Source organism: Impatiens glandulifera, chromosome 4 (genome assembly GCF_907164915.1).
Source record: "Impatiens glandulifera chromosome 4, dImpGla2.1, whole genome shotgun sequence".
Lineage (NCBI taxonomy): Eukaryota > Viridiplantae > Streptophyta > Magnoliopsida > Ericales > Balsaminaceae > Impatiens > Impatiens glandulifera.
Genome location: NC_061865.1, coordinates 8,898,631 through 8,921,810, shown reverse-complemented (window position 1 = coordinate 8,921,810; position 23,180 = coordinate 8,898,631). Strand labels below are relative to the sequence as shown.

Here is a 23,180-nt window from a genome sequence, read left to right as displayed (position 1 = left end):
CATATTTCTAAAATTTATAATCAAGTATATATTTAAGGATAGTTCAATATGATAGTCTATGTAACAAAAATATTTATTATAAAAATCAATTATTTTTATTAATTTTTGTTAAAAATATCTTAAATTAAGAAAAGATTAGGAGTATACAAAATATTGCTAGCTTCTTAAATTCATACAAATAAAAACTAAATCTACCCTTACTTAATTTATACGTCTTTATATTGTTTTTATTTGAAATATCTTAAAAAAAACAAATTACCCTTAGTTAAAAAAAAAATACCCTAAGTTATATTTTTTTTAATAACTTACACTTTATTTAAAGAATTTAAATGAGAATCGAACCATTATATTTAGTTTTAAGTACTTAAATGTCATAATTTAACTTATAAAAATTTGATTACATCTTTGTAATTAACTTTTAATTAAGTTGATTATTGTAATTGAATTAACTTTACTTAGAAATGAAGATATAATAAAAAAAAGTTATAATTTCCACATAATTCAGAAATTAAAAGTGAATGTATGATGTCAAAATTGGATGTATGATTAAGGGTAAGTACACAATCTTTTTATATAGCAAAAAAATAAAAGGTTGCAAAATCTTTTTCCTTTTTTAAATACACAATTTATTGAAAACTCTTATTACATAATCATCAACATCAAATATTGATGGAAATGCAATAACCACTCTACTAAAATGTAGATTTTCTTTTAACCAAATTTATTACGTTGAAAAATAAAAATTATTATATAAATTTTAACGACAAAAAGAAAACATGAATTTTTTTTTTTAACAAAAACATTATAGTAGTTAAAATATATAGTATTTTGAGATTATAATAATATATATAATAAAAAATATTAAATTTATTGTTATAATTTATTGTACATAATCTATAAGTTGTTCATAAATAGATGGACGTTTGGTCTGTTTGAAGTCTCTAAATTGTTAAATATGTAAAAGTTCAAGCCCCATATAGATTATTTGAAAGTTTGAGCCTCATATGGTCCAACTGTTTCAAGTTAAAGCCTCAAATGATATTTAAACGATTATTAAATAATCTTAGCAACGTCGAGATGAAGAAGAAACCAGAGGAATAAGAAGATAAGTGAGAAAAAAAAAAGATTTTACCATCTAGAATTTATAATTTAGGGTTTTTAAACTTTGATCTTATTTATTTATTTTTAATACGGACAATTAAATTAAGTGGTAGGGTAAAAAAACAAAAACATATTATCATAAATGGACGGACGTTTGGTATAAGCCTCAAATGGTTCACCCTATGGATCATTTGAAAGTTCAATTCTCATATAGTGGAAAAACGCTTCAAATTCGATCTCAAATTGTATTTAAACCATTTACTATTGTATTTCCTTTAAAATTTACATCAGCCTAATATTTTATGTTTCAATTGATTCTGTGTGGATGATAATTAAGTTTGCTTCATAAATTAAATAATGGTCAGATCTTAAGGATAATTATAATATTAAAAACTATGTATAAAATTAGATTTCCAGAAAATAAACAATAAAAATTAGTTGAAAACTAATATTTCATCATAATCACTAATATAAACACTTAAAAACTACTAATGTAAAAGTAAAATTAATTTAATTTTAAACTCAACTTATAACTAATTAAATTATGTTGTAAAATATTATTCTCATCTAAAATATTATCTAAAATACTTTCTAATCCAAACCCTAAAAAGTGTGTAAAAAAAAGACTCATAAAAAAAAAATGTGAAAAGAAAGGCAAAATACTTATGCTTAGAAGAAGTTGATAACTCTTCAAAAATATAGATATCAGATAAACCAAATCATGTTCTACTAGCAACTAGTTCCAATAAACGAAACCTACTAATTTCAAATAAACAAGACATCGAGTTTTCCCAAAACCGCAAACAAAATCAGAAACTATGATGTTCACTCATCTCAATAGCGAAAAACATACATCTACTTAGCATCATGCTTTGCCCGGGCATGAGATTGGAGAGCACCGTCGGAGGTGAATGTCCTACAAATAGATTTTATAATGCAAAAGGTTATAACCAAGTATACAATTGCAAATTCAAAACAAAATATGTTCATTTAGAAGTAAGCATACTTGGTGCAGGATTTGCAAGTGATTTTGGCATCAGATTTTGGGCTTTGTTGTCCCTTTCCTTGAGTTTTTCCTGCTTGCTTTACAGGATGAGGAGTAGCCACATGAGCTACCTTTTTCCCATCTGAAATTTGTAATATTTGTATCATCCAAACAGTCCATAATTGTGTCGATTATGTAATGAAAAAAGTGATTATTTGAAAAACAATTTGCTTACCTTTCTTTTGAGGGGTGGTATCAGCCTTTGCCTTCTTAGCTTGAACAGGAGTCTTCGAAGCTGAATCATTGGCTCTCTTCTTGTCATTAATAGGCTTCAATAGAAAACATTATCAACATATTAGAGCAGACCCACAAAAAACATTTGGCAACCGAAAAGAAAAAAGTAAAATAAAAGATACCTTCTTGGGAGTTGGGGTTTCCTCCTCATCATCAGAGTCGTCTTCATCATCATCTGAGTCATCAGAATCACCCTCCATATCCTAAATCAACAAACACAAATCAATCAATTGTTAGATAGGCAGGCTATTTATTTGAACCTTCTTCAAATTTTAGTAGGCTATATATGGATAACAGTAAAATGTGAATTACCTCATCAGAGTCGTCATCAGATTCATCAGAGCTATCCTTTTTTGGCTCGACAATGCTCACCTTTTGCTTGGAAGATGTTTCAGGCTTGGCAGCAGTTTTAGCCTTGGTTGCAATGGGCTTTGCAGCCTCTACCTTAGCTGTAAAGTATATCATTACAAAATAAATTATAAGAAGATAAGACCATTTTAACATATGTATTCAGCTTTAGCAGACAAAAAAACTTACCAACATCAGGAATGAGTGTGGGCACACGTTCTTCATCTTCCTCATCATCATCTTCATCTAACAGTATGAATACAAAATGTCAATGGGCAGGGAAATTAAACATAAAGAAAAACTCAAAAATAAAGAAACCAAAGACCCACCATCGTCAGAGTTCACTGTAGGGGAAGGGAAAAAAGCAGAATCAAGGAATCCAAAGGATAAAAACCCAAACAAGAATCATTGATTGTTAAAATAAGAGAAACATAAACATGATATTGAAACAATTTAAAAGGATATTCAAATGGACAATCAGCAACATATCCAAGAAAATGAACACTCCCATGTTTCCAATCATGTGACAATTCAAATTCTTTGTGAAACACCAAATCAAAAACCACTTGAGGGGTTTTGTCAGTTGAAAGTGCTCCCAATACAAGCTTTTGATCATCAATCTTCAACCTAAGTGGAACAATTTCACCACCCTTTCCCTTGAACTCCCCCAATGCTGCCTACATTACAATAATAAAACATAGTTCTAGATTGACCAGAGAATAATACAATTGATAATCAATATGAATGTAAATCATACCTGGGAAATATGAACAAGTTTGCCCACTTCAGGAGTAACCTTAAGAGGCTTTCCAGCTTTAACTTCAACACCTATAAGAAATCTCAAAGTTAGACTAAATAGAGAAGAAGCATCTGGTTTCACAATATAAGAAATCAACAAAATCAAGATCAAGAATATCCTTAATGAACGTAAGCCGTTAACAAAACAGAAACGAACAAAATATACATACAAATGTTAGAAATGCGATGAAAACTATAATGGATTGTACGAATATATGTTTAGATAAGTGAGAAAACAATAAAATATGAAACGAAATGAAGAATCAAAAGCAGAAAACGGTAAGTAAGGAAGATAATGAGCAGATCGTTACCCCAAAACTCCATTGATGAGATTAAGCGAGAGAGGAATGAAGAAAACTTTGAAGTGATGAATGATAGAGAGAAGGAGATTAGGGTTTTCGAAAGAAGAGAAATACGGTAGGGTTTATAGACTTGCTGCAAAAACTAGGGTTTTAATGGATGAAAAGTTTTTTTTTTTTTTGTAGAAAATGATAAAATGGAAATAATGTTTTAATCCTTGAACTTAAAAATAATGTTCAAATTTTATTATTATTCAATTGAGATCTTAATCTTGTTAATTTGTTCAAAGTGAACCTTATAAACATTTTACAACATGTTTATAATCATTTTAATCAATGATATTGGATGAAAATGGTTATTTAAAATTAAATAAAATTTAATTCTATTAATCAATCAAGGTAGATGTATTTTATAAATGATAAGAATCAATTAAACACAATGATAAATTATAAACGATAAATCATAAAGTATAATATAAAAAAAAAATATAGTACAACCATGTTACTCAATAAGTTATCGAGATCCTAATTTATTTTTAAAACTATTAACTCCCTTAACGAATGTCACTTATTTTCTTAATAAAAACTAAAAAACTTAATCAACTTTTAAATGATAAAAAAAAATTATATGAACATATAAATTATAATTGACTATATTACTCAAATGAAATATTAGAAAATATTCAATAACTAAGTATTAAATTATGTAGGCAGCTAAAAAGAAAGAGTTATATATATATATAAGAAAGAGTTATATATATATATATATATATATATGATATGAGACATAACTAACAATAAAATTAAACAAACAATATTTTTTATAACTTTTTCTTAATATTAGCTACATATTTGATTTTGAATAATTTAAAATTTATAAAACTTATAAAAAAATTACTTCTTTTTTACATTTTTCACATTCAAAGTTGGATAAATGTAGGTTATAATTGAAACAAATGCATGAACACATAAATCATTGAAGCAAAACTATAAAAATATTTATAATGAAAAAAATCTTGAAAAACAAAGGGTACAATATATAGTCTTACAAAGAAAACCAAATAAGAAAAAAAAAACTCATAAGAAAAATTAAAATTAATAACCATCAAAATACACCACTTGTCAAAAAAATATACAATCCATACAAAAACATGCAAAAATCATAAAATCTACAAAAACAAACTCATGCTCAAGTGAAAAAAAATCTTGAATATGAAAACAAAATGTTGCATATTCAGTTTTGATTTAAAAAAAAGAAGTATATAAATATATAATAGGTCCAAATTTCAATATATTCCATAAAAAATACTCACTAACACATCATTTCTAACCTTAAAACTGTATCAAGATAACCCAACATTATACATAATAAAAAAATTCCAAAAAAAAAAAAATCAGAGCTTGCAGGAGATCCTCTGTAACTCAAAATTACTTACATTTAACTTACAACAAACACAAACCAATGTACACAAAATAACCTTGCCACTCAAAAGAACAGTTTAGGAAATCACCGGGTACTTTTGGTTAGGATCATTGTGATGGCCACAAAAAACGATAATAAACCCATATGGAGATTTGTTTTCCTATGAAATTTCGGGTTTATATATCGAAATAGCAGCAAAATGTAACTTTGTGAAGATCCCGCTATCATCAATCAAATGCCAACCCATTTTACCCATCTGAAAACTCGCCCTATTTTAAATGGCAAAGCGTAGTCTTTAACAACTGCAGTCTCTCTTCTTACAGTCTCCTGATTAGACCAAACATAAACACCGCGTTCTTGTCTGCTGCCAGGTACGGTATTGTCTAATATAACAGCTATAAGGAACGCAACCACCATATGAAGCGATAGCACTGTGTTCAATACATAATTTAGCTGCAGAAAAAAAAAGAAAGTAAAAACGCGGGATCAATACATAACCTGATTTTCAAGACAAAGAAGGTTGTTTAGGAATAACCACTTGGTTATTCAAATAACCCTAGATCAAACAATCCCTAAAAAGGAGAAACTACCGGGATTCAATGATTAATATATAAAAAAACTATCCAATCATCAATCAAATCATTACCCGAATAACATGATTTTAAATAATCTAGTAATCAAACAAGTCCCTAAAAAAGAAAAAAAAAATCAAGACTGAATCCAAATCATTACACATTGGAAACACTTTATGTTTCTGGATCTGAATCCAAATCCATATGAGAAACAGTTCATAAATTTATTTCGAAACACTTTTTTTCAGTATCATGTTTGGAAAAACAGAAACTATTTATGAAACAAATTAAAAATTTTACTCGAGTTTTGAATCCATATCCAAAAAGTGTTTCCAAATGGGCCCCACGCTATACTTAAGATCGAGAAATCATTTTTCTACCTCGCTCTGAATTGCATGGGTATCATAAAAATGGGATATATGAAACAAATTAGTAACAATTAGAAAAGATAAAGTAGAATTATTTGCATACCCCTCCATATTTTGTTTGAAAAGGACCATGGGCAGCAACAACATAGGGCTGAAGATAACTTGGAACAGACAAGTTGGTATTTGGAGAGACTCCGAATTGCTGAAAGTAGGAAGGTATCGACAGGGAGAAAAATAAAGACAAACCAACAATTATAATGTTTCTTGAACTCCCAGCCTCACTATATCGTAGATTCGACAAGCCCAATGCTGTAAGCATTGCCCACATAAAACACAATAGAGCCGCTACCATGACTTCAGGAATTGAAGCAAAAAGCCCTCCAACTTTTCCTGTTAATATTAAGATAAAAAAAATGAGAATTTTGAAAAAAAAATCAAAGTTAACTGCACAGAGCAACTCAATGAACAAAAATTGCAAACACTTATTTAAAACCTCAATCCATTGAGAAGATCATCAAGTTAGACTGACTAAGGCCTTGTCTGATGTGGGTTATTTACAAATAACCCACGATCCAATCTACCTTCACATTATTAAAATCATCAATCAAAAATACCAAATTATTTGTACTTTAACTTTTATGATATTAAATAATGACATTTGGTCATGTTACCCAAATAACCCACATCTTACACCAAACAAGGTTATTTGCAACTTGCACCAGATTATATGATGCATACACAACCACAAAAAAGTAAATCTTGAATCTAGCAAAAAGAAAAGGACTCTTGAAACCAAACTGGATTTGCAGTTACAAAAAAAATAGTCTGCTATGCAGAATATATCAATTTAGATAATTGAATCCCAAGAAAACACTTAGGCCCTTGTTTGATGAAGGGTTAATCCTAATAACCTTAATCAAACCATCAACACAAATACTAAACTACTTTTTATAACATTTTAAAATATTAAATACAAAAGTTAATTTAGCCATTTAATCCAAATAATCCACTTTTCATTAACCAAGTTTTTTTTTTCCAAAAAATCAGATATTTTAAAAAAATAAAACTTACATCAAACAACCTCTTCCCCAACATTTACGTACCTACAAGGGAGATGATGATTAAAACACAAGCACCTAACTCTATTGCTCTGCGGCTACCCATTTTAGTCACTGCAATTGTGTGCACATTTTCGGTGAGAGTACTTGATCCAGTCCCTGTTCCCCATAACCCAGCCAACAGACTAGATAAGCCCTCAAGACCAATTGCTCGGCTTACAACTCCAGGAGGTGGAGGCCTGGAGGCCACCAACAAAGAAGATGCATGGTATGAACCAATCTGTAAGTTTGAAGAAAACATTAGCAATGATTAGCTATGGAAGACTAACTGCCTACTGAAATGATAAGAAATAACATGAATCATCTAAAAGGCTTAAAATTTGGATATTATGCAAAGGCGTACATAATTATCTGTTTATCGTATACAAATTGCACAGATGAATCTCATCTGGAAAATTTGCATGTGTCATATTTGAGAAATATTCAGCCAATCCAAACATGCTTTACATTTAATACAGATAATCTAGAAACACATTCATCTTGAGGCTTAAACAAATTTCAACTCTTAAAGCTTAAACAAATAGCAATAAGGGTGTGTTTGAAAAAACTGAAAATTAAATGATGAATGTCGAATACTGAATTTTAAGTTTTAAATGAGCTAAGATGCGGAAAAATAAATGTTGAATAAATCAAACAAAAATATATGATTTTTAAGTACTTAGTATGCAATTTGATTTGATAAAATGTGGAATTAATGTGGGAAAGTATTTAAAGACTACTTTACCATTATAATGACATAATTTGATTAAATTTTATGGGTTAAAGTTGTCTTTTGGATGCTATTACTAGATTATCGTGTTAAGTCATTCATAGCTTACCGAATTAAACAAGAAAATTTAGCTTAATCTAAATAATTAAGTGAGTTTAAATCACAGTTATCAACTTAATTCAAATAAGCACTTGATTATTTAGATTAGTGATAAGCTGTTATGAAGAACAACCTAATTCAAATGAACAGAAGGAGTTCCACATCCTACGACAATTCATATTTACATAGTAGCAGCTAAAATTACACAAAAATGTGATGCATCATTGCATAAATATGACTGCTAAAATGTTGAACCATGTGAAATGCCGATATTGATTAGCATTTCAAACTTTTTACTTATGCAACAAGAAAGGAAAACATACCGAATCAACCGATGAGATTATTGAAACCACACACATAATGATAGCCATTTTCCAGTGGAAGATAGGTGTGCCCCATTGCATTGGATAAGGAAATCTGAACCACGGTGCAGAATTCAAAGCATGAGAGGTATCAACTCGGCAATATTTCATATTTTGGAGATGCTTTCTACAGTGATCTGAAACTAAATTTGATGCTGGAATGTTTACATCGCAACCCTTATAGTTATATACTCCTGCTTTAGTAAGAAGAGAAGCAGCCGCCCATGTAATTCCCAAACCTAATGGTACCTGACGAACATACAAACATGTGAAGAAGGGTTTATCCAGAAGGAGAAATAAACGATCCCATTTGGAAAAATCAAGAGGTGCTCCCCTTTCTCAATTTTCGATTTAAGTGAGCATGCACAAGTTTATTTAGAACTATTCAGGATGGTATTAACTGTTTTCAAATGAAGCCAGATACTGAGGTCTAAATAGGAATAGACATGGATGATAACCTACCGCGTAGATAAGGAAAACTCTATGACCCAGAACAGATATCTTGCGAAGGTACTGTAGGAAAAATGAAGGAAACCAAATTGTTTAGAATACAAATAGTTACTTTGTGTGAGAAATGTAATTGACCTGAAGAAGAATGCAGAAGAAAGGGAGTACTTACAAGAGAAAACATTATTAAAAGAAGGATTTGAACCGCACCAATCTCAAGGCAAGTACCAACCCTTGGGAAACCATAGCTGTAGAAAGAAAGTCCAACAGCAGCAATAGTTGGCGACACAACAACAGGATTGATTAACCTGAGAAATGAAAAGGATGAATGATGATGTGCTATTGCAAATATCATAGTACATCAAAATCTGGTCAACATAAGTTAAATCCGAACATAATAGTCAAAACAATTATAAAAATGATACGAGTACCTTACTGTTAACCAACCATGACCATTAGTTTCAATTAAATCACTGCAATCTCAACTTAAAATTCCCATTTGATAATTAATGTGGCTAACATACATTCTCTTATATGAATTTATTTAAGAATTATATTTTAACATATTTAAAAGTTTATGTTAGCCAGCTCATGTACAATGTACCTAGGATAAGGTAGCAGCGGTTAACTGGAAACTACAAATAAAGGCTACTCCATATAGACAGCCATTCAACAGTGGGTATTTATACTATTTAATTTTTATAAAATTGAGTTGATTGAAGGGCTTTGATTGTGTCCTTAGCCAAAGTTAAGTGATTTATGACCTTTTATCCTAAAAGTATAGCATAAATTGGAAGGAAAAAAAAAAGAAACACAGTGTCTTAATAAGTTTCATCTAAAAACAGGATATCAAATAAAAATCAACCATTGAACATGCTTATACAGTTTCATTACCCTCTCTAGATGAATGTCAATGCCTGTATTCTCAAGTACAAAACTGATCATAACCATATACATTACAGAATAGCAACATATTTGTTATGCATGTAGATGGGTAGATCTTGAAACCTTAGCCAACTAATTGGGAATAAGGTCTCCAACCACTAACCAAACAAGGATGCAAGATTTTTAGTCATCTCAACCAAGACACCACAAAATGTACCTTCCACAACAGTTGCTAGTTTGATATATTTTGAAGAATAACAAATATTGCAGAAGATATAATGAAGAAATTTGTACCTTGACAATACTGTCATTATTCCACTATATCCCAGTATGGCTTGAAAAGCTGAAGATATGATTATGGACCCTTGGAGTACTCTCATAATGTGCTTGAAATTCTGCAAGGTGAAATAAGTTTGGCTGTCAACAGGCACTAGAAGAATAGAATATTTAATTTCTAAGTTAATCCAGGAAATCTGTCCTTCTCTAAATATTAGCAAGGAGAAAACTAACTAGGCTAAAGATTCAGATCCTTCTTGCTAAAGTACTTTTTCATGTTTTTCCACTTGGGGCCAGGAATGAGGACCCCTCTCTTTCTCCTCCTCTCACACATTCTTTACTTTCTCCAATTTTGTAATGAAGAAGAAGAACCATCTTTATTTCATACAATATTTGCTTGTTCAAAATTGAGAGATCGAAGTTTATTAGATGTATATATCTTACTATCCCTCAGCAATTCCTACTATTTGTCAGAACATTGTGCATTTGCATCGGAAAACAGCAGTTACAAAAGGGATAATGTGTTAGAATTCTTACATTTCCATTCAAACCCTGAAACTCAGGGGAGTTGATGATTGCGAGTGCAGGAGCAAGATAGACAAAAGATGGACCCTGAATTAAAGGCAATCTTGATCCAAAGAACGTATGAAGAAGTGTTGTCACTCCAGATACAAATAGCACAGTACAAATCACATTAGCCGTATCCTCCTACACCAACTAAACTAATTTCTATGAGAAAAAAATATGAGAGAATCATCCACACACAGAAAGTTGAACAATAATAAGATTACGAATACTTACATTGGATCCCCCTGCTGAAGGAACTAAAACGAGTGGTATAAGTATCAAAGATCCCAACAATGAAATGTAATGCTGAAAACCATATAAACCAATTGGAACTGAAAAAAAAAAACATATTAGAAAGAACAAAATCCTTCTTCCAATTCAACTAAAGAAGCAATAAAACTCACCAAATCCAGGTGTATCTCTAAGCTCATATTTCATATGTGCATGACGAGAAACAAGTTCATCATCCTCAACTATTTGAGGCAATACATCAACAACTTCCTCACTTACCGGCCTCCTGTTAATCTGCTTTGGCGGTGGTGCGTCAGCAACCGCAACCGCAACCGCAACCGGAGCATTTGTAGCTCCACCGTCGGAAAGTGGAGGCGGAAACGTAACTCTCTTCGGTTCTCCATTCAACTTCGCAGCCGTCGTCGTCGTCGTCTGTCGTACTCTACCAGCTTCTAGATCCAGATGAGAATCAACTTCTCTTACCTTAGGTTGTGGCAGAGTTTGTCGTCCAGAATGAGTAGCGTTCGTTTCTCCAGAGAATTTAGGATGAAATCCAGTGCGTTTAGCCCAAGAAGATGGCGGCATTGCATTAGGTTTTGGTGGAAGAGTTGTCGGTGGCCATGGTCCAGGTCGAGGTCGTTTGTTGAGGTCGGTACTTGTCATCTTCTTACAATTGCATATCCTTCAAATTTGAGTATGAATCTTTATAGATCTGGTATTTAGCTGAGTTCACCGTTATCTAAAATGGCGGAATCTAGAAGATTAACTTCAAATGGACTGAATTCTAGGGTTTAAGATGGACTGGATTTGAGAAGATGAAGTGAGTTACAGTGAAGTTCTTGCTGGAGAGATTTAGGGAGAGAGATTTATAGAGAGAGAGAGAGAGATTTACAGTAAAGTACAGTGTGCGCGAGAGAGATGGATATGGTAAGCTTGGAACTGTATTTCTTTCTTTCATGTTAGAATGATGTAATCATATGTATTATTTATTATAAATTGCTTTTTACTGTTTAATTATAAAAGAAAATTACATTTTAATTATTTATTTTAAATTAATTATTTTTATTCAATATAACAAAATAAACCAAAATAAATAAAAGTAACCCTAGATATTGGTATATTAAATATATTACTTTTTCACATTGACTTTTGTTTTGTTGGTAAACATTATAATTAATTTTTTTATTTATTCAATTTATTAATATATATATATAATTAAATTTTATCTAATTTAAATTAATATTAATTTATTTTATTTAAATTCGAATATAATTCTTGTATCTAAAAAAGGTAATCACAATATTCAAATCATGTAAACCAATTAAAGAATTAATAAATAAAGAAAAAATTATTCTCAAAATTAACTACAATCTTTTTAAGTGAAATAGTTAGTAAACAATAAATTTAGTTTTAGCTGAATAAATGTTAATTGCATAACAACTCTATAACAAACTAGAACGAATGATTTATAAAAATATAAATTTAAAAATAATAATATGTATTCAATATTTAAATTTTTAATAAATCACTAATAATATATTAAAATAAAAAATAGAACGTTCTTCTTCCACATTTTATTCATTTCAGGAAAACAACTTATTTTCTCATATGTCATTACATATTTTTTTTTTAAATTAATCTATAATCTTGTGACCTTATACTTTCTTTGATCAATAAAATATTTGATTCATATTGTTTAATATTTGATTCATGTTTTTATAATATTTAACATTGACTTTTTTTAATATTTAATATAGTAACCTCACACTTTGGTTAATCAAGTATTTGATTTATATTTATTTTAACAATTTTTAATTGATAGTGACCTATTATACATCGATAACCACGTCTCCATCACTGCATCACACTTGGTTAAACATACATATAACATTTTTAATTTTATTTTTAACTGTTTTAAGTTTATGGGCGAATCAACTCATAATCCGACCCAAGTATTCATTTACTCTCACATATATATCAAATTAATCACATCTCTCAACTCGGCAATCCAGATATTTTAAAAATTAAACATCATATTATATATCGATGTTGTTTTTGAATTTGATAAATTAGTCATTAGAAAAAAACTCTCATTATATATTTGAATTAATATAAAAAATTTAAAATGAAATAAATATAATATATAACAAACATGAAATTCAAACACTTATTTTGTATTTAACTTGAAAGTAATAAATTAATGTAAAATAAAGTATTATTTAATTCATAAAAACAGGTTTTAAATATATTTTTATAAAATATTAATAAAAAAAATTATATAAATCTAATATTGCAAATTTATTCATTTTTAAGATTAGGTGGTCAAATGGGTAGCACAAATTTTTTAATATTATTTTAAAATTTAAATTTAAGAAAATGTCGGTGTTTGAAAATGGCTCAGGAAGTTAGTTTATATATATATATTTTAAATAAATATAATTATTTAATTTGAAACAAAATCCAACTATATATACTAAACAGGCCCATTTAAAAGAAGAAGGCCCAAGCCCTAAAACATTCTCCCTCTATATTTCACTAACCTTTCTCTGTTTAGTTTCTTCTTCTCAGAACGGCGGCACAAACCATTATTGGCCGCTTCTTCTCTCACCTCAAGAAATCCTTTCTTCTCCGTCCAACAAAGAAGATACACAGTAAGTCCATGTCTTCTCTTATTGTTATTACTACTATTACCAATTTGCAAAACTGAAAAAGGTATAAGAACAAGGAAGATGGAAGATAATTGTTCGGTTGTTTGATCTTCCTTTTACTATCATGATTCGTGTTCTAATATGCTGTTTTTTTGTGATTTTTACTTGTTTTGTATGCTAGAGATCAACGTGTGATGATTTGATATGAAAGAACCCTAAAATTGATGAAATAATAGTGTTTCTATGTTTTGAGGCGATTTTCAAAAGTTCTACACGACCTGTTATTAGTGTTTCGCAGCTATAAACGAGAAACAATTCTGAGTCCTGCGATTCTAAGTATTTAATCATTTATTTCACTTAATAAGATGATTCGAATGGTTAGGTTTCGAATGTTTCAAAAGTAAATTGCTATGATGTGTTCATCTTGTGTTTGATTAATCTTTGTAAATTGGCATAAAGTTGTTTGGTGTTGCTCTGTAACTTATAATGATTCAGAATGAAATAGATTGTTTTGCTCATGTTTTTGGTGATTTGATTCTGATTGATGCTCTGAAATCAATTGTAGGATCTCTTAACCATTTGTATTTGTATTGTAATTTATCAGATTCTCAAGACAAAATATGTTGAATTGTTGCATGATTTAAGCTGCCAGATATTAGGGTTTGAAGTTTCATTAGTTTTTTATTCATTTTCCGGTATATTGTAGAAAAGTTACCCTAAAGAAGACCCGCAATGAGATTGGAGAAGTGTTGGTTTTGCTCCTCAACCGTATATCCGGGGCATGGAATTCAGTTTGTTAGAAACGATTCAAAGGTAAACTACTATCTTATTTGAATGCTTCAACGAGATTATTTACATTAAAGTTGAGTTTGTGCTTTCTTGAACTAATATAGTTATGATCAAAACAAGAACTTTATAAATCACAAACTTTTTATTGATCGAATCACTGTTTTATGTTGTTTTTGCATAAGTAATAGGTTATCATCTTGATGAAGCTGATGATTAATCAAGAGTTAATATTTCATATCTGTCTCAGTTGAAATAACGATAAAGAATTGAAATTTAAATGAATCACATATGGAGCAATTTTGTAGTATTGAAAAAATGAATTTTTGCCAATAGTTTGTGCCTCCTATTGGTTAATATTGTGAAAAATTACAATATCTGATGAAAGTCTTTGGAATAGTGCATATGCCTTATTTACCTTAACCCATCATCGATCACTTCATCAGGTAAATAATCAATGAAAATATTAAAATACCCTTCTTAATTTCTTTCATGTATTTGTCCCCATATGCAGATTTTCCGCTTCTGTAGGTCTAAATGTCACAAGAACTTCAAGATGAAGAGGAACCCACGAAAGGTTAAGTGGACCAAAGCTTACAGGCGATTACATGGAAAGGATATGACTCAAGTAAATAACCCTAACCCTGAACCCTATTATTTCCTCATGAAATCAAAATGTTCCCCATTTTAATTATTCTGTTTTTACGTTGTCAAGGATTCAACATTTGAATTTGAGAGGAAGCGAAACAGGCCAGAGAGATATGACAGAAATGTGGCAGAGAATACTCTCAAGGCAATTAAGAAGATCGACAAAGTTAGAGTCGATCGTGAGGCCAGACACCATGCTAAGAGGTTTTTTTCTCGTTTGTTTGCAAATATGTTTCAGCCAATTTGTTTAGCGTCAATTTTTTGATTGAGATTCGATTATTTGTTATACAGGATGAAGGGAAAGAAGGGACAGGAGTTAAGGGAGGCACACAAGGAATTGGAACAGAGTATCAATATGGTAAAGGCTCCAATAGCTTTTCTACAAGATCCATCTTTTACTCTTCCAAAGATCAAAGTCAAGGTCGCGCAACAGAAGTTGGAGGAGGGTCGAATGGAGGAGTGATTCCGTTAAAGATTCACAAAGATCGGTTTATTATTGTCTGTGTCTTGTCTCGGGATTTTATTATAATCGTTGTAGAATCAATGGTGACTATGATGATGGTTGGTGTTGGTTTCTTGTTTATTTTTTTAAGGATTCAAATTGACAAATTTTGATCAAGTAATATTGTTTTTTATTTTGGTAAATGCTAAAAATATATGTTTTGGAACAGATTTTCTTCTTGACAGTATGATTATTCTGTCCTATTTATGTTCTGTCAAATTGTCTAATTTTTAAACTTTGAGCATCAATAAAATTTTAATATTAATCCTTTGTATAAAAAATAAAATATTATTTACTTTTTTTTATTTTTGATGATTTTCAAATGGTCAAATAAAAAATTTAAATTTAAACTTAAATCAATTATTAAAATCGATTATAATTAAATTTATTAGTATTGTTATATATTTATTTATTTTTATTCCATCTAAATTTGAAAAATAGTTTCAAATAACAGTTTAGAAACTCTTATTATAGATTATTAATATTTATGTTTATAATTTTTTAGGATAATAGGTAGGATGTTACATGTATATTTAATTTACACTCTAAATATCAAAAATTATTTAAAATTTTATAAAAATAGGCACAAATTCTTCTGTGATATATGATATATCTATTTTATTTTTTTTATTTTTTTATTTTTTTTAAGTCCTGTGATGGATAAAACTTTCAATTCGTCTTGATAGACTTATTTAATTTCATTCGCAAACAATGACGATGACGCATCTTCTCTATTCCATTTTTAGATAATGATGTTGGAGGATTAAGGTGACGATAAAGTTGTTACTCATTAATTTTTCCATATTTAAATATTATGTATTTTTGTTATGTTCCCAAATTCATCTCTAAACCCTAAATAATATTCATCTCTAAAATATAAATAATATTTATGTTGAAGGAGAAAAAAATGTTGGATTGTCTTATGGTTAAAATGTAATACGATAAAAATTACAAAATATAAAATACGATATCATAATATGTTGATATAAGACTTATACCAAAAGATGACTATCATTTATTGAGATTATGAATTTATTAGTTAAAATAAGCTCTAACCCAAATCCAAATCTGATAAATATATCTTAGTTGGAATCTTAGGTAATGAATGATTTTAAATTAATTACGGAGGGTTCAAATTTCGACTATTTATTTTATAATGTTTAGGAGGTTAACTATTTCAAACAAAATAAATATATAAATAGTAATTTTAAATAAAAAAATAAATATAAAATCAATAATTTCAAATGATATTTAAAACTTAATTACTTTATACCCAGTTTTGAAAGTCATGTATCTGCCCTTTTGATATTATGTAATATGTCTTTTTATTTTTGTAATTACTTATTGTTTATTATATTGTGAGAAATACAAGTTAATATAAAATTAGTCACATTAATCCCAGTGTTTGAATGGGTCCAGGTATTTTTATTTTGTCACATAAGTCTAAAAAGTTTAAATGAAGAGATTTATATTTAAGATAAATGTAATTAAATTAGATTAATAAAAGAAAGTATCTTATTTTTATTTTTAAATAGCTAACCTAATTCTCCAAGACTCTAACCTCCATTCTTTAGTAAAAAAAAAATAAAGTTATTGCAAATTTTAATAGTGATAATTTTTTAATAAATATATTCATTTTTAGTTTTTAGCAAAATGAAAAATAAGTAATAACCAATATATATAAGCTTTAATCCAACCATATATTCTCATATGTCAAATCAAATTATGATACAATTTCAAATGTTAAAAAAAAACACAATATTCAAATAAGTTCAATATTGTTAAGATATATTTATTTTACAAATAAATCCCATTATAACCCAATAAAAAACAAAAGAGGAACACTAAATCAGGACAAATAAGAAAAAAAAGATAATATTTCAATAAAATCAACATAAATCAGTGTAGAGACTCTATGTTCTTGTTCAATTCATCCAGCTTCTTCATCCTCATTTTCTCACTTTCAGTCACCAGCTGCAAAGTTGGAAATTAACTATTATTATTCTATAAACTTAAAATCTAAATTTTAATACAAATAAACTATTATAAGTTCATATAATTAAATATCTAATTATTATATTTCAATCACTAAATTAAATTCACCTCCACAAGTTTTGCAATTAGTTGAGATCTTTCTTTGCTCCTCTCCCCAAAAGCATCTAGGGCTTCTTTGTATTCTTTTTCCTGTTACAACCAGTTTATTTAAATAAATAAATTCATTATTCTTAAATAAAATACATTATCTATAATTTTTCATTTTTTTTATATTTTAATTAGGGACGACAATAGTGAATAAATGACGGGAAGATACATTTATCATCCTCGAAGATTTTTTACTGTTATCTCCGTCCCGTTTAATTTCGAAAAAATTTCAGGTTATTTGAGAGGGAAATTTGAGGAGATGACCCTCAAAAAGAGGGCAAATGGGTTAAGTGTCAGCGCATAAATTAAATAGCGTCGGTGACCCTCTTTTTTTCTTACGAATATGCCCCTATTGCGTCACGCAGACGCAATTTTTTTTTTTTTTCCAAAAAATTCTAATTATGAATTTTTTTTTGAAGAAAATGACCAACTTGCGTCACGCAACTCCAGTTGCGTCACGTAATCGCGTCACGCAACCCCAGTTGCGTCACGTAATCGCATCACGCGCAACCTCAGTTGCGAGACGAAAAAAAAAAATCTCGCGATTCTGGTTGTGTCACGCAACTTCCGACTTGAGTAAAATCGTTCAAAAACAGTAAAAGGGTCATGAACACTTTTTTTTTTTAACTTCTGCACTTTCCCCATTTACCCATTTTTGAGTGTCATCTCCTCAATTTCCCATTTGAGAAGAGTGGTTTTACCTTCTTCTGGCAATTGAGAGCGAGCGGTTTAATATCGCGATTGACAATATCAATCTTCTTCCGTATGATGGAGAGATCTTTCCTCATTGGATCTGTCAATGCTTCAACTTCCTGCCAATCATGTTTGAATTCATTAGCAAAATCTACATGCAATGAAGAAGAAGAAGAACAGATTGATTGATCGATCGATCGATCTTACTTCTCGAATTTCCGCCAATCGTTTCGTTTCTTCTTCCGCACGACCTAATTGCGCTTCAACTTTCTCCCTAACTTCTCTTTTCCTCCTCTCGATCTCCTCTTCTCTAGCGCGAAATGCCGACAGAGTAGATCTCGTCATTTCCTCCTCCATTTCCTCCGGCAACGGACTTCCGAGTATTTCCGAGTTCTTCACCCTCAAATGTTGCTGCTGCTCAGATACTTGCTGCTGCTTTGTGTTCGTCATTTTCAGGTTATCAATCTCTCTGTTTTTCTCAACTACTATTACTACTACTTCTTCTTCTTGCAATGGCGTTTCTTATAGAAAGAAGTAGTTATTGCGTATGAGGAATTCATGTATACTTACCTTAGAAGAAGATTTTCCTCTTGATGGAACATCTATCTCCTCCTCATATTATTATTGGTATTCATGAATAAACACCATGAATACAAATTCATTATTGGTCATTTTAAATGGATTTTGTGATTAGATCTCACGTTTCTATCTTGATGTATTTCAATTGAAACTTCATCAAGGTTCTTATTTGGTATGATGGATACATAAAAGTATGTCAAATTGTCATGTTCATATGGACCTCTTTTTCTACATTCCCCCCAACAACAAAATGGTTTTTAGGGTTAGTTTTAAAATTGGTTTTATAAAAAATATAGGTTTTGTCGATTATTAGATTGGTTTTATCGAATCCAATAAGATAGCTTAAGTGGTATGATAAAAGTGGTTCCTAAAACATCAAATATCACGTATTTAAACTCACTTCTAAAAAAATCGGTTTTAAAATGACTTTGTTACAATGTGGGTAACTAAATCGGTTTAGTCGATTATAAGACTGGTCCTATCGAAACTCAATAAGGTAAGTTCTTAAGAGACTAAATGTCCCGTGTTGAATCTCATTTAAAACACTTGAAGGGGTCACAAAAGAAGAAGAAAATTAATTAGTAATTTTAATTTTTTGAAGAGAACATAAAAACAATGAAATTCAATACAACTACATTTATAAATATTTCTACACATAACAAATAACAAGTCACAAAAAAATATTAGATTATATAAAAATAAATTCAATTTAAAAAAAAAAGATAAATTAAATTTGTACCTTCTTCGATAGTCGTTCTCATGTATATTCTAAATTTCATTATTTATATTAGTATATAACTAATTTGTTTTATTATATAATATAATTGAGTATAATTTAATAAATCTAATCAATATTATCATTATTTAATATTTTATAAATATTATTCAATGCATAATTAATTTAAAATATTTTAATAATTACAATATATTAATTTAATAATTAATTAAAATTAATACAACAATTTTAGTTTATTTATTTAATCGTTTTGAACTTATTTATTTAACCTATTTTTAATCGTTTTATTTTCCTTCTCATAGGTATTATACAACTGTATCTTGGTTGAATGCATATGCGGAGACATGTTATCCGGTTGGTGATGAAGAGAATTGGGATCTTCCCGATATTATCAAACAACGCGTGTGTCTAAAACCACCTGTGAAGGTTAAGAAAGGTCGGCCACAAACTAAACGTAGGACATCCCAATGTGAGGTCCGTAAGGTCCCGAGACGATGCAGTTCATGTGCAGGTCTAGGACATAATAGAGCAACATGCAAAGCAGTGATGCCTGCACCGTCTACCGCAAAAGCAAGAGAATCATCTCAGCTGCATGAGCCCTCATCATCTCAGCAGCATGTGCCCTCATCATCTCAGCCGAATGAGCCATCATCATCTCAACTGTACGAGCCCTCATCTCAGCTCTACGAGCCATCATCTCAATCTTACGAGCCATTAGCTTAGAATGAACTTGTTAGTGTTGTGTTGTGGTGTTAATGTTGTTTTTGTAGACTTATTATCAAATGTCTTGTGTGGAGGTGTTAATGTTGTTTTTGCATCAAAGATTCAAGGATTCAAGGATTCAAGGATTCAGTAAATGTCTGGTGTTTTTGTAGTTTTCTGGTGAATGTAATACAGGGACAGGGTTTTTGTACCAAGTGTTTTTGTAGACGCAGCTGCTTGACGCAGCTGCTTGACGAAACTGCTTGACGCAGCTGCTTGACGAAACTGCTTGACGCAGCTGCTTGACGAAACTGCTTGACGCAGCTGCTTGACGCAGCTGCTTGACGCTGCTTGACGAAACATGGTTTACATTAGTGCAGAACTTATTACATTAGACATGGTTTATATAACTGTGTACTTCAGGCATTAAATTTGATAACAACATTTGAGGCATTAAATTACAATAACATATATATCATTAACAACATTTGATATCATTAAATCAACCATATTACAAAGGTTTGAGATTAACATTACAAAAATTTGATATCAGTACAGTACAAAAGTTTCATAAATAACCTATGGATCTACAATTCCATGAAATAACCTCACTGCCCACTTTTCTCTCCAAGCTTTCATCTCATTTGAGGTCACTTCTGATAGATTCAGACCTGCAGTCAAGTACTCAATATACATAAGTACAAATACACCACAATCTCCACTCTTAGTTGCTTTGGGAACTTCTGACTCTGGACGTCTTGTGTATGGCAAAACGGAATCAGGGTTGAGCAGAGGAAATCGTTGTTTATCTTCAAGAGGCAATGCCTTGTCAAATATAACCGGAATCATTTGGCACATCGGTAGCACAAACTCATCAAGATTAGCATAACATCCAGGATCGCAGTCATATACGTCTACGCGCCATTGCTGTAGACGGACAACACAAAGTATCCAGTGGACGTCTTTGATGTTCAAAGGAATATATATATCATCGCATACTTTCCAACTATTCCTATAGTTGCTTTCATCGCCCAAGAAGTATTCGAAAAAGTTTTCAATGTCAAACTCAATACGACTTTTGTTAAACGCAGCGTACTCAGCAGTGAACCTGGTGTGGAGCCAACAATCTCCAATAAAGAAGTTCTTCTTATATGTCTTTGGATATACCCAAGCTCTTCTTCTCAGAATGAAGCAACCTGCATCGATTTCCTACACAAGAGAAACACATTTAAAATACAATCTGCAAATCTAAAATTATTCTAACATAAATATTACTTACATCATCAGTCAGCCAGGTGAACCTTTTTAGCATTCGGCGAAATAATGCCTTATCACCTAATATAGTATGGAGCTCATTTTTGTTGTTGTCAGTGTTTGGATCTTTAAGCCATGTTTGCAATTGATGAAGAAGTTGATCGTCATATTTTAGAAGTGGATTGACGGTGATAGGATCTTTTAACTTGGGCTGTTTCAGATTGGGGTCGGTGAAATCTGGATCATTCTTCGGCCTCCTATTCCTTCTCGTGACCAATATGACTTTCTTAGGAAGAGGAGGAGGAGTATTCACTATTTCCAGTTCATCTTCGTCATTTTCGTCTTTCTTCTTCCCAACCTTCTTCCCCACCTTTTTCTGAAAAGTCTTTTGTATAGGTTTTCTCTTCACTTCTTCTTTCTTCTCCACTTCTTCTTTCTTCTCCCCTTCTTCTTCAATCTCCCCTTCTTCTTTCTTCTCCCCTTCTTCTTCAATCTCCCCTTCTTCTTTCTTCTCCCCTTCTTCAACAACGGCCTCTTTCTCGACAATGGCATTCTCTATCGGCGGATCCTCAACAATCTCATTCTCAATCTTCTTCTGCTCCAATTCAACATTGTCTTGCTCCAATTCAACATTGTCTTGCTCCAATTCAACATTATTAACCTTCTCATTCTCCTTTTGCTCCTCTTCTTCATCGAGAATGTCATTCAGACCAATGGCATTCTCATCTTCTTCGTCACGAATGTCATTCTGCTTTTCTTCCTCTTCTTCAACACGAATATCATTCTACTTTTCTTGCTTTTCTTCCTCTTCATTGTCACGATTGTCATTCAGACCGATGTCATTCTCCTTCTGCTCCTGCTACAAAAGTGAAAAGAATTTAAATTAAGGATGCGTCAAGCAGCTGCGTCAAGCAGCTGCGTCAAGCAAGCAGCTGCGTCAAGCAAGCAGCTGCGTCAAGCAACGGCGTCAAAGTAGTAAAAAACAGAAAGCTCTAACAGAATTACCTGGTTGGTGACATGGCTGGCGAACTGGTTGCTTAGACTGAGAATCATCTTTTCAAACCTCGTAAAGTAGTTTTGTTGATTCAATTTGATGTCTCTTATGTCTCTCTTGATTTCTTCGACATCTTTCTTTATCTCTTCGACATCCTTCTTTATCACTTCGGCATCCTTTATCTGAACATGAGATGCCGATGCCGGTTCACGTGCAGGTGATGATGGAGGTGTTGAAGTTGCGGATGGGGGACTCATGTTACGCAGGCTACGACGCTTGATGGCTGCTTTGCTGGGGGGGGATATATCATCATGTTCAACATTCCTCTTCCTCTTGGAAGGTTGGACAGTAGTAGGTTCTTCATCAACATCTTCATCATCATCATCTTCAGCAACATCTTCATCAGCCTTTCTCTTTTTTCCCCCATCAGTAACTCCCTCAAACAAATCATCGTATGAATTGTTAATGTGTTCAAAATCCTCCCCACTGTACAAACTCGTCTCCTCGAAGGACTCTTGCATCTTAGAAAACACAGCGCTGTTAAAGGCAGATTGTATCTCCTGAAATGTATTCTTCCTTTTCGATTGATACAACAGTATCCTTGGGCGAAAAGG

The 23,180-nt window shown here is 30.9% G+C and overlaps 4 protein-coding genes across 4 annotated transcripts; 1 reads left to right on the top strand and 3 right to left on the bottom strand.

The window, feature by feature from the left end:
* Positions 1 to 1,753: 1,753 nt before the first annotated feature.
* On the bottom strand, positions 1,754 to 3,958 carry LOC124934659 (histone deacetylase HDT1-like). Its single transcript, XM_047475179.1, has 9 exons — positions 3,838 to 3,958; positions 3,486 to 3,556; positions 3,072 to 3,405; positions 2,918 to 2,974; positions 2,693 to 2,829; positions 2,503 to 2,583; positions 2,322 to 2,415; positions 2,108 to 2,228; positions 1,754 to 2,017 (listed from the first exon to the last, which is right to left on the bottom strand). Exons 1-9 carry the CDS (start codon positions 3,848 to 3,850, stop codon positions 1,957 to 1,959), a joined length of 969 nt encoding a protein of 322 aa, XP_047331135.1. The 5' UTR covers positions 3,851 to 3,958; the 3' UTR covers positions 1,754 to 1,956.
* A 1,134-nt stretch (positions 3,959 to 5,092) lies between these two features.
* LOC124935896 (nucleobase-ascorbate transporter 12) lies at positions 5,093 to 11,819 on the bottom strand. Its single transcript, XM_047476330.1, has 10 exons — positions 11,056 to 11,819; positions 10,886 to 10,983; positions 10,622 to 10,792; positions 10,103 to 10,203; positions 9,096 to 9,231; positions 8,939 to 8,989; positions 8,438 to 8,725; positions 7,292 to 7,526; positions 6,292 to 6,578; positions 5,093 to 5,701 (listed from the first exon to the last, which is right to left on the bottom strand). The coding sequence occupies exons 1-10, from the start codon at positions 11,543 to 11,545 to the stop codon at positions 5,480 to 5,482; spliced, it is 2,079 nt and encodes a 692-aa protein (XP_047332286.1). The 5' UTR covers positions 11,546 to 11,819; the 3' UTR covers positions 5,093 to 5,479.
* Positions 11,820 to 13,396: 1,577 nt separating this feature from the next.
* LOC124935875 (probable ribosome biogenesis protein RLP24) lies at positions 13,397 to 15,634 on the top strand. Its single transcript, XM_047476307.1, has 5 exons — positions 13,397 to 13,533; positions 14,237 to 14,343; positions 14,831 to 14,944; positions 15,032 to 15,168; positions 15,256 to 15,634. Exons 2-5 carry the CDS (start codon positions 14,263 to 14,265, stop codon positions 15,425 to 15,427), a joined length of 504 nt encoding a protein of 167 aa, XP_047332263.1. The 5' UTR covers positions 13,397 to 13,533; positions 14,237 to 14,262; the 3' UTR covers positions 15,428 to 15,634.
* Positions 15,635 to 17,150: 1,516 nt separating this feature from the next.
* On the bottom strand, positions 17,151 to 18,923 carry LOC124936360 (uncharacterized protein PF3D7_1120000-like). Its single transcript, XM_047476856.1, has 4 exons — positions 18,509 to 18,923; positions 18,310 to 18,420; positions 17,570 to 17,650; positions 17,151 to 17,440 (listed from the first exon to the last, which is right to left on the bottom strand). Exons 1-4 carry the CDS (start codon positions 18,749 to 18,751, stop codon positions 17,366 to 17,368), a joined length of 510 nt encoding a protein of 169 aa, XP_047332812.1. The 5' UTR covers positions 18,752 to 18,923; the 3' UTR covers positions 17,151 to 17,365.
* Positions 18,924 to 23,180: the final 4,257 nt, after the last annotated feature.